Source organism: Diadema setosum, chromosome 20, assembly GCF_964275005.1.
Source record: "Diadema setosum chromosome 20, eeDiaSeto1, whole genome shotgun sequence".
Classification (NCBI taxonomy): Eukaryota; Metazoa; Echinodermata; class Echinoidea; order Diadematoida; family Diadematidae; genus Diadema; species Diadema setosum.
The window spans coordinates 6,517,506-6,529,743 of NC_092704.1; the positions used below are offsets into that span (position 1 = coordinate 6,517,506).

The 12,238-nt window shown below is 37.8% G+C and overlaps 1 protein-coding gene across 1 annotated transcript in view; it reads right to left on the reverse strand.

Moving 5' to 3' along the window:
* Nucleotides 1-4,568: 4,568 nt before the first annotated feature.
* LOC140244053 (PDF receptor-like) overlaps nucleotides 4,569-12,238 on the reverse strand; it is a 185,214-nt gene continuing 177,544 nt past the window's right edge. The window contains exons 10-12 of the mRNA XM_072323704.1: nucleotides 11,311-11,497; nucleotides 8,118-8,213; nucleotides 4,569-4,616 (exon numbers count right to left, since the gene is read on the reverse strand). Coding sequence (XP_072179805.1) covers nucleotides 4,569-4,616; nucleotides 8,118-8,213; nucleotides 11,311-11,497 — 331 coding nt within the window. The remainder of the gene's footprint in view (nucleotides 4,617-8,117; nucleotides 8,214-11,310; nucleotides 11,498-12,238) is intronic.

The following is a 12,238-nucleotide window of genomic DNA, read 5'->3' on the forward strand; positions in this document are numbered from 1 at the left end:
CTCCCCCCCCCCCCATAAAAAAAAAAAAAGCAAAATCGTGAACAAATCTTAGGTGTGAATGTTTGTGTAGGCCTACATACTGTTATCATACGTTTGTTTGTTTTTCTTTTTTTCTCTTTTTTCGCGGGGGGGGGGGGGGGGGTTGGATGGGTTATAAATCTTACCATAAAAACGGATTAATAACCTGTACAGTGCTTTGTACATCTGAAGTATTGCTTCGTAGAGCGGTATCGTCCTATTGTGTGATGTGTCGTATTTTCTAAATCTTACATAGATACTGTAATTCCATGGGTGTAATACTGTACTGAATTGTGTGTGTGCCTGTATACAAATACATGTACCGGGTATGTGACGATTATAGCCAAAAACTCCTGGAGACAGAAACATATATATGAGGAAATACATCGAACATCAGGATCTATGAATAATTTATATGATTTATTGATACATGTACATATAAGCACACAAATCAAGTCAATGGCATTCGGTATACCGCATTAGTAGACCTCTGTACAATCGTTGTTTTTCACGTATCAATAGCAACAGCTTGATCATCTATAAGAGCCAGACTTAATTCACGACTTTACTTGATAGTTTGAGTAAGTGCTTGGGAAGAACAGGGCAATATAGTCGGAAATATTTACAATATCACTACCAAAAGATATGCAAAATTTAATACATGATCAAATTAGGATCCCTGGGAAATCCAAGGTAATTCATCGTAGATGAGATATCGCGTTACTCAAAGTAATTAGTTACGAAAGTCGTGAATAAACCATGTCCAGATGTTACGTAATTATCATAAACCTCGGAAGAAACGGAAAAAAGAGAGAGTAAAGTAGAATCTGCTTTTAAAAAGACGGGGCATTGCTAATTAATATATTTTGTGTGTGGAATAGCTTGTAGAACAGTGACTCCTCGTATATGAAAATGAGATGAAAAGAGAAAAGGGGGATGATGATAATGATAATGATGGTGATGGTTGATGATGGTGATGGTGATGGTGGTGATGGTGGTGATGGTGGTGATGGTGGTGATGGTGATGGTGGTGATGGTGATGGTGGTGATGGTGATGGTGGTGATGGTGATGGTGATGGTGGTGATGGTGGTGATGATGGTGATGATGGTGATGGTGATGGTGGTGATGGTGGTGATGGTGGTGATGGTGATGATGGTGATGATGGTGATGGTGATGATGGTGATGATGGCGATGATGGCGATGATGGCGATGATGGTGATGATGATGATGGTGATGATGGTGATGATGGTGATGATGGTGATGATGATGATGATGGTGATGATGGTGATGATGATGATGGTGATGATGATGGTGATGCAGAAGGAAACAAGGAGGAGGAGGAGGAGGAGGAGGAGGAGGAGGAGGAAGGAGATGCATTACACTACAGTCAGAATGAGGAACAAAGGTCGGATGCGAGATTAAGAAATGAAGTGTAAGATAGGACAATAATCGGAATACTAATTCCACATTCTTCGCACTCTAAAGGGTAAGACACTCGAACAAATTGTAAGTAAAATACATTATAGCAAATTAAAATAAGTGCAAAATTAAATGAATGCAATGCCTCAGAACAACACCAAAAACGGCGTACTTGTATTCGATCCTACAAACATTGAATGCACGTACGTTTTACAATAGTGAGGAGTTGTAACGTTATACAATAACCGCTTGTTAAGAACAGGAAGATTTCTTCTTTTTTTTATAAATGGAAATGATAAAAGATTTAACGAAAAAGGAGGTACGCAAGTTCTAGCTATGTCAGGAATCTTTCAAGGAATGCCCCTTTATTCATTTTTCCCCGGTTCTATTTTGATCAGTGACTCTTGCAAATATTATATAAATAAGAAAGAAATATTTAGTACAAAGTTTTCGACATTCTGATTAATGTACACTCCTAAGAGTTAAACAACATCAATTAAACATTAAACAACCGAACAAAGGAAAACAATCCAAAACTGCACACAAACAAACAAACAAAGAATCATACAAGGAGACGGACGGACAATATGAAAACATAGCAAACGACAATGTATGTCAGAGAGAGAGAGAAAAAAAAGAAAGAAAAAGAAAATCTCTCGAGGCATAAACTTCAAGAAATCTCCAAGTTCACCAGTAGTGACACAAACCACACAATGTAAGATCGCGTCATGAACAAACTCTATGATCCCAGTTAGCTATAAAGCAGCATTTGTTGATAATACACCTGTTAATGCACTTCGACAATTATCGTGTCAACTGAGACAAGTACATTTTTCTTGGTTTCTTTTTCTCCGGTCTTGACCGAGTTATTGCTGTACTCTCTGTAGTCTCTGTGATCATATTTTGCAGCACAGCGGATCAATTTGATATGACAAAGCTTTCACAATAATGATCATTGTTTTTTTGTTTTTTTTTAATAAGGCAAGTACTTTCTAGTGAGAATTAGCAGCAGAAAACATTCACGTGTAAAGTCAGTTTTACAAGATTTGAAGAGGGCCTGTTGATAGAATGAGAGAAATGCGAAACTTATGTTAGAGTGCAGGTTTATCTGGCAGACATGCATTTTAGTGAAAAAGCAGCGAAGATGACATAAATGTCATGTCAATGCATCCATGTATAGTCTCTGGATCTTTTTTTTTTTTTCATTTAAAAGTGGCTACTTCCCTGCGACTTCGTGTTCATTCACCTCTCGTCGCTAGTTGGTTGTATTAACAATCTTGGCTTGATTTACGTCGTACAGTACGCCGTATGTCAATGACTGGGATTAGGGTAAGGGTTCGAGTTTGAGTATGGAGAAATGGATATGGATTGGCGTTTGCCTTGCCGTGTTTACGTCTTGATTAGGTTAATGTTTAGTGAAATTGTCCTTGTTGATGATTAAGACAAAAAGGGCCATTGATCAAAGCACAGTGACATCACACGACATTGGGAAGGACTTTACCCAGGAGGGATATAGTCAGGAAATAGTTGGGCAATACATTTGTCAAGTCTTTGATATGGTTGAATGCAGCAAAGACAGAGGCGGTATTGCCATACATCCCATAAATCAAGCAGTAAAATCAGTCACGTATCCATATACTTTGCCTTGGCAAGATAATTATACATACGTCACAATTTGTCAAGATCAGCGCACGCGCAACAGAGATCACATTTGAGTTGAGTCGAGTTGAGTACGCTTGTAAAACGCCAATTTAAAGATATTCAATACAGGGCATCAATCTTACACAAGGCATATCTCAGATTAGAACCAGGATCACGCACGAATACTCTTGGCATTCTGTCGCAACGTTTGTTTCAACTAACCTTTTCAGCACAAAAATATCAGTCTTACATATTAATGAGGTACGATAGGGAGGAATTTTTTAGAGACTTTAAGACCGTTACAGAGGAAAATGAGATTGGAAATACGTAAAACAGTGACATATCCTGTAGGAAAGTATCTTTTTATAACGAGAATGTCAGTTGATATTATGACATGTCTCTTACAGGGATAAGGTCACAATGAATCGTAATGTACAGCCCAGGCCTGTTATGCGCTAAGGGTGCATTCACAATGCCGTTCATCTGTTCACCCAATTCATTCCCGCCAATTTATACCATCGTGCATTGGTCGTAGTACAATGGAACATTGACTGGGAATAATGTAAGGCTCTGACTAATGTTGACAATGTTTTTTACATGACTTCTTTACGTGTCTGCTGGGGGGAACTTTTTCTGCTCTGTTTACCGCTATACAGCAGGATACGGTCACGTGTTTAGCTATTAATCTCTGGGGTCATTCCTGCAGCGAAACGGGGCCATCATGTCTCCAGTGATTATTTCATTTCCTTTCCTTCATCTTCACCAAGGTTACAAAGACGCCATCCCTAGGTCGTGGAGCTAAAGACTAATTTACGCAGCTCATCCTTATCTTTGCGCTGTGGACGTCAACTATCACAGCAGGGCCCGTTGCTACCACAAAGTTTTCCTCGTGAGATAGAATAATTTACAGTTGCATGCAGTAGGCCTAAAGATGCTGTATGATCTGACTACAGTCAGTGTTTAGACTCTCTATTTTGGGTATCATTGCCTCGAAAGATCTTTCTTTTGGAAACAGAGTAAGTCCTCAATTCAGGCTGAACTCCACGCTCTTCTCATATATTACGTGCTAGACACGCAACGAATATTAAACGTAGGGCCTAGAACTACAAGTGCTTTATTTTGTAGTAGTTATGGATCAATTAAGAGCCAAACTAGCTTGGCTGCAAAGCCCCGCGGTCTCAACGCCTTTGTCCACTTTCGCAATTCTTTCATTGCAAGGATGACTGGGTCTACTGAGTCACCTCCTAACTGGTTCATGCCGGCGGAGGTCAAATGTCAGCAGTGTCTAGGACGATTGCTACAGACGCAATATTCCCATCATCAAAGCCTGTCCATCTCATTTCTCAAAGAACGGTAGTGATAATGCTCTCGTTGACTGCATGATGAACGCGTCCTCTCAAAAGCGCCCTCCTCGGCAGGTCATCATAACTCCGCTATGTCGCTTCTGGTAGATTTCTTGGTAATGACGCCATCGGAGTCGGTTGTGACGTCAGGTTTCCGTCGGCACGTGACCATTGTCAAACAGAGACATGCGAATCTGCGAAAGCAACCATTGGTTAAGACAGACTTTAGAGAAAATTCCTTCATAAACCTTAACCAACAATAGCAAGGGTTGCTTATATTTGTGAGCATTTATGTTGTTGTTCTTCTTGTTGTTGTTGTTTAGAGGGAACTGCAGTATATAAGCTAAGATTTTTAGTAGTCCCCGTCATTTCCAACATTCTATTAGATGACCCATTATAATTCAATAACAGCCTTAATTGATTCCATACGACTACTTTCAAAATTTTTTATCTTATGTAACAATATTTATCAGCTATGTACATTATTATTCGAACAGACATTTTGTGTCCAAAAAATTACGCTGTGATTGTGATTGTGGACAATATTTTTATTGGAAATGGAAGAAATAAAGAAAACGAAATGAATGAGGCATTCGTGGAGTAGAAACGACTGAATAAAAAAAAAAAAAAACTTGTAGATACTCTGTGGAAATTCAAAGAATATTGAACCAATAAAAATAATTACATCTTTTAAGCATTTTTATGGATAGATTGGCATTGGAGCATATCTTCTTTAACCATCTGAGTGCCACAGTATATTACATGTCCATAGCTCTGTGTGTGAAATTTGTGCACAGTTGACTCATTGGCAGAGAAAGGGTTAAAGAGTATTCGCTCGCAGTCTTCTTAAACTTGTCGTTACCACCATTTTGTCAGTCAATGACATCTGACCTTAGAGTGTAGTCTCCTTCCAGTCGGGCACTGTTATTTTTTTTCTCTCTCGTTATGTCACTGACAAAACCCTATGAACGACAGACATAATATTACCATTTAACCCGTTTGGACCTGCGATTGCTATGCATTATCATATTATATGTAAAATTTGTAATTCTATCGGTTGAAAGACAGGGAAAATGTGGTTCTGAAGAAGGTCTGCCTCCCTTGTTTTAAACAAAACACATCTGATTTGGAACAACTTATTTCTGCACGTTACACCCTCGGTAGATGGCTTCCAAATGGCTATAGCTGAGCATTATTCGTTAAGACAAGATTTATTAAGACAAGATTAACAATATTGATTCTTTCCGTCAAGTTGGCAACTTTTCTGCCGTGACTGATGCCTTTTGTATATTGTTGTTTGTTTTAAAGAAAGAAGAGAGGGAGAAAAGAATATTGCATATATTGCATATTCCCTACTAATATGGCAGACGAACATCAAATATTCGTGTAATCTGTATATAGAGCAATAACTAGTCATCGTGACAATTTTTAATGATGGCATTACAAAGTTCCATAACTGTTTATTAGGTTTCATCAGTAATCATTTCTAAAAGGGGCGCACGTCACGAGACAGACACCCACGAGTCCTACAGCCCACGAGTTCGACACTAAACAAACAAGACCCACGAGACCGACACATTAATCAGTGTTGTAATGTCGAACGCGTTGGCTGTTTTTACCTAACTCGTGGGCTGTATGACCCGTGGGTGCCAGTCTCTGGGATGATCCCTTTTTAAAGTTGTGCTCGAGGAAACTTTTGGTCCACCAATTTTGACGGAGATCTGAAAGTAAATTTGGCAATTCTTCTGTGCAGTAACGTAATTTATGTTATTTGTCATAATCACCATACGGTTCTATTCTCCAAAACTATTCATTAGATCTTTTAAAACAGCCCAATAATTTAGACTCCAAAGTAGGATAATCAGTTCTGTTTTAAGTATTAACTTTATTGCCATGAAAAATTCCTACGTTGTTTACCGAAAATGGAAGGATTTTCGTACAGTGTATTGGTTTATATATATATATTCTTTATTTTTTATTTCTGAAAATAAGCAGAAACGAAATAACACAAGATTCGTTTAATTTTCTCTTTAAACACGACAACAGCGGTGCTATTTGAATAGAACATTTTACAACATGTCATAGGAAATCGGATTAAAGAAGAGTTATATCTTATCCTTCCATGCCCCTCCTCCTCCCGGCTCAAAACATACAATTTCTTCTTCTCGTTTATAAAAATTAATGCGTCAAAACACATGACGCACGAGTGACAAGTATAAAAACGTTGGTATACGGATGTGAACTCAACAGCAATAGAAACAATATGTCATGGAAACATTGACTTCACGTTAGTTCAACAGTGATGAATAAAAGTGCAGTGTAATATAGATATAATGAAAAAAATATAAGTACTTGCAAAAATTTCTGTTCAAAACTTAAAAGAACGATGGATTTTGTGAAACGTTGATGAAACTAGCATCGGCCAACCAGCATTATTAATGAAAAGCCAAACGACAAGTAACTAACATTGGAAAAGCATATTACGTCACAAGGTATGTCACATGACGAGAAAACAACTAAGGGAAACTCATCATTGTATCTCATGCATCTTGGTTGTTGCATCACATTTTTTTTTTAAGGTGAAGCTCAGTTCTGCGAGAAAAAAAAAAAAACTTTTACGTTGTGTGGGACAAAATGTTTCAACTGAAGAGTCCATCTACAATCCAGTATGGCGGTGAATAAAAAAAAAAAAAAAAACAACCCATGCACGCATGTCTTGGTACGAAGCTACTATTCGTGAGAGCGACGGCTCGCTGGAGATGACAAATCGAACTTAATAAAAGAAATTGAACAATCCAGGATGATATCACACTCAGAGACTATAAACATTATCGCCTTGAAATGAATGGGTCTTACCTAATAAAAGTGTTCTGCAGAAATAAATTCATATCGAAATCAACATTTAATGCGAAACGCAACCCTCGATCATGTTTATAAAAAAACTTTGTTGGTGGCGTAGCATGTAGAATACGAAGACTAATTTCTTTTATAAGCACGATAAGATAGAGTAAAAGTCAAACAGTTAAGATTTATTTGAAAGGTGTCATTACAAAATAGTTCATTTCACTTCCGCACTATTTGTTAATAAAAGAAAGTCTGTAGTATTTTCTGATTTCATAAATCATGCATGTGGCTATATTGTTCACATGGTATCAGAGCCAGGATTTATAGATAATAATTTTGTACTTTTTCCCCTCTCTTCAAAGACAGTTTGAAAAAAAAAAAATGAATGAGGAATGCATTTACTATTACAAAATAATAATAGTCTCTTTTGTCAGGTCATAAACAACGAAAGCATCCCTTTGTTCGAACATATTGGTCTTTCCCCGTTAATTTCTGCCTGATACCAAAGATGTTCAAATTTACCTAAGGTGCAATGACTTCCGCAAGTATTAAAAAGTATGATGTAAACGATTTGAAATTGAAACATCAATTGAAGGAGGCCAGGAGTTCGTATATTCCACTCAAGAAGAGAAAGAATAAGAAGAAAAAGAAGAAAAGAAAAGAGTTATTGATCACACAGTCAGGTCATTTTTAGGAGGGTAAATATGAATGCTGTGCTGTGCAAAAATGCTTCTTCTTTCTCAAATTTCAAAGCATCAAAGCGTCTTCATTTGAATGGATGCGACTTCCCGTTCTGTGTTTCAAATTCCATCCTTTCTGTGTGACTAGAATACAGTGATCGGCTTACGTACATCTGTTGCCGTGGTAACCACTGAATGACCTCTGTGATGATGCGGCCGTCTGCTGTTCCTCCAAGCCGCCCACTTCCTCTTCAGCGTGGCTCTGACCTGAAGGGCATGTCAAAGTGAGCAGGTAAAAAGGAAACCAACAATAACAAACTATAAATCATACAAAACGAACAAGAATGAAACAAAGTCAATGTTTACGTCAGCACTTTCAAAGCCGATTTGGAAGAGATCGGAGTTAATCGTAGCCATCAGCATATGAGAAATATAAAAGGCTTATCCAGGGACTATGTCATAGAAGCCAGTAGCTCCCATGTTGTTCTTTTTGAGTTTGCATGAACATATTCATATATATATATATATATATATATATATATATATATATATATATATATATATATATATGTATATATATATATATTTTTTAATATATATCTCTATGTTCTGTCTTCATATCTAAAGAGACTGAGTCCCTGTGGAATATGAACTTTAAGTTCATAATTTATTGTGAATACTTCTCTTTACCAAAAAACCAAGCTCGCCTTCAAAGCCTAGAGGCCTAGTCAGAAATACAATATGTACTGTAATATTTTCTCCCCCTTATAGCATCGAAAATTATGTAACAACAACAACAACAACAACAACAACAACGCACTTTCAGGCATGTGTATTTTTTATGAAACTGTTATATTTTCAAAGGAAATGGAATTCATAAAAAGATCACTGAAAAAAAGTATTGTTTGCGGTATGATATTTATTGCTAACTGTTGAAAGGAAGAAGAAAATGAATCCTAATTTACGAACTAACAAGCGTGGCTGTAGTATAAGATGTCATTTACCCTCTGTACTTTTAAGCTGGCTACTGCTGATCTGCAATTTTTAACATACGTGTCGGAAAAAACCCCCCACCGAAACCAGTGGGATTCGAAACTGTAATGACTCTCAGCATCACCACTTTTTCTTGTTTATTCACGTATACATTATCTGTAAAAAGAGGTGATTGATGGCATCGATTTAACGGGAACGAGAAAGTGATGCCATTAATCATCTATAACTTTCTTTTTCACTTTTTTTCTCTCATTTGTTGGTGTCTTTTTTGTAGTCAGAATGAAATTGATGGGGCATATCTCCTGAAATCATTTGCCGCAGTGAATGAATATACGTTAGAACGATAATTATAAAAATGAACGATGTTTTCAGCTTCTCCAAACTTTTGGCAATGGGTAATTACCTATTATCTAAAAAAGAATATCTACAAATCATTTAGTTATGATGATTAAACATTATTGTAAAGCGCGTATGAAGATGTACACATAGACTGTGATTATATGAATACATTATTATTATCATTATTATTACTATTATTATCATAATCATCATCATTATTATTATTACTATTACTATTATTATCATTATTATCTTCGTCATTATCATCATCATTATTGTGGTTATCACTACTGTCTTTATACCATAACATCGATTAAAGAGGACAAGAAGCAGAAAAAAGATATTTGCGTTGTTAAGAATCTGTTCCACTTTATATGCATTTTGTTACGCAATACTTGGAGTCTCTTTGTGAAATAACTTAGCTAAAAACTGTTCTCTATACATGTATAGGATACACACAAAAAAAAGGGGGAAGATGCACGGGCGGGGGAGGGAATTCACGAATGGTCTGGTTTTATTTCACCTAAGATATAATCAAGAGCTGATATGGTTATGATTAAATGATAATGTATTCTCATACTACAGTATATTACTACAGTATAATAGTTCTCTGTGTGTTTTATTCATAAAAAAACCTTCAAAATATTTTCTTATCATTTCCTTCAATTTTCTCTTGAAAGGTTTTAAGAAAGATTGAAATCGGGTCTGCAGTGTCATAAGGATTTGTGGGCTGTAAGGATAACTTGGATTATTCAAATAAATGTTATTACGGATTCGTGTTAGATGATTATGAATACGTGCTTTTGTTGTACCAAAAAAATGTTGTAATCATGAGGAAGCGAATAGATCTTGCATTTAAACATTATTGATGCTGTTTGCAAAACACTGAAATCGTCTAATTTGACAACTTTTGATTTGTGAAAGAAAGGATTAGTATATATCATAGATTTTGAAGATTTTTGCTATTTGATGATTCCAGCTTAAATGATATCCAATAAACGTTACTCCTATATCGTTAATTATGATCAGGGAGGTGTATCGCCTCCTTGGTATGATCCTTTTGTGTAATAATGCACCACCAATCTTCATAATCATTATAATCCCTTTGCGGATTAGTATTGGAGTGTGCAGATTGAAAATGTATATGAATTCTACTTTACCAATATTCAGAGATTTTTTGTTGCATTTGAACCAAGATTCTTTGTGGTCACCAAAACCGAATTAAAACAGAATCTACAGAAAATGAAGAAAACGACATTCCCTCAGCAGCCATCTTGCTTTTAAAGGGCAGGAGTTGAGGTTGCGGAACGAGGAGGGTCGCGGATAGCCACATTGCGGGGAAACTTAGCGGTCGGCTGTGACGCTTCGGGCGTCGAGTCTTGCCCGTGATTTGTTTGTTATGGAATATTCATACGCCCAAAACCTCTACTGCGGTCACTGATCTCAATAACGTCGCATTTGCCCGTCTCTGTGCGAGCGATCTTGTCTCGAAATGGTAATAGGTGGCATAGGTCCACTTTACACTGAGGCCTGCTGACTGGCGTAGGGGTGATGTAGATCACTTTTTCCTTCTTTTTTTCCCCACAGCACTCTCGTGTACAGACAGGTCGTTTGATAGGTCCATGACTTTGAAATTTACTTAAGACGAGGCATCCTTTGTCTGAATGTCATTGTAGGTTACATCTAATGCTGATATGTCATTTAACAGTGAATTTTAAGAGGGAGTTGGAGGGAGGGCATCTGTCGCTGGGGATGTGTTACTAGTCAAGCTAGTACATAAGTAACGTAACTATGGTTGAATGCATACAATCCTTCCTAAGACTGGTCGTTAGTCATCGTTGCCAATGGACAATTACAATGATATGTTTCTCGTCAGTTCTTCACGTGACTTCACCCACATGATAGAAACCACGTGTCAATTCACGTGGTCTGAGATCACAAACCATCTCATCAATACCATCATCCACGTGATGCGGGCAACCGTGCACGGGTGGCGCCTTAAAGCGGCCTCTCCCCGGCACGCCATTCTTACCTCCGAGTTGACGAAGCAGTAGAGGACAGCGACGAAGAATCCCTGGTAGGCGTCGAGAAAGAGGAACAGGTAGTTGTAGACGAGGATGAAGGCGCGGTCGTTTGTCGGGGTTGGTATCGGGATGAGCCAGACGAGATTGGCGATACCCAGGAGTGGGAGAAGAACGATGGCCGCTTTGAGGGCTTTCCTGATGGGATGAATCATGAAAAACTTGATTGAATACATTCCCAGCTCGATCCTGACAGACAAAGAGCTCTCCTTGAGTCTTACGATCCCCTCCCTCTAAAAACAGTGCCAGTTCTGTCACCTCAAAATTTCAACAAGTAGCCTCGCAATGCAAGGTATATTTGGGTTCTATAAATCAAGCCCACCATCCCAGTGAAAATTTATCGGCATCGTTAACCGGAAATAGATGATAAATTATGATACTTATAAGTGCCTCCAACGGCTACGCAGCTGGCGAGGTGATAGTTTGCGTTTGGTATAACCTTAGACATTATGAACGGAGGCGCGCCGGTGACATGGTCGGATTTCTAATCAGAAGGTCCCATGTTCGAAAGCCTGCTGGTAGGCTTGGATGTTGTACACAATATAACACCTTTCTTGATCCAGGTTTGTGAATGCTGGAGAAAGAGTCAGAGAGCAACGCCCTCTACACAGGGCCATGTTTCATCAAGCGAGAGTTATGACTGATCTTGAAGTCAATTATAACTCTGTACCACCTATGATTGATTGTGAGGTTTCGAGTACTTAGTGGACATATGACTGATTTGGGAGAGTTTTTATCGATTTCAGGGACTTATAATCAATTATAAGTTTGGATAAAACAGGACTGAAACGCATACTTTATTAGGTGACCTTTGATTAGCAAAACCTTTTTTCCCTATTACTATCTTAGCCTCATCTTAATTGATTGTACATGACTATG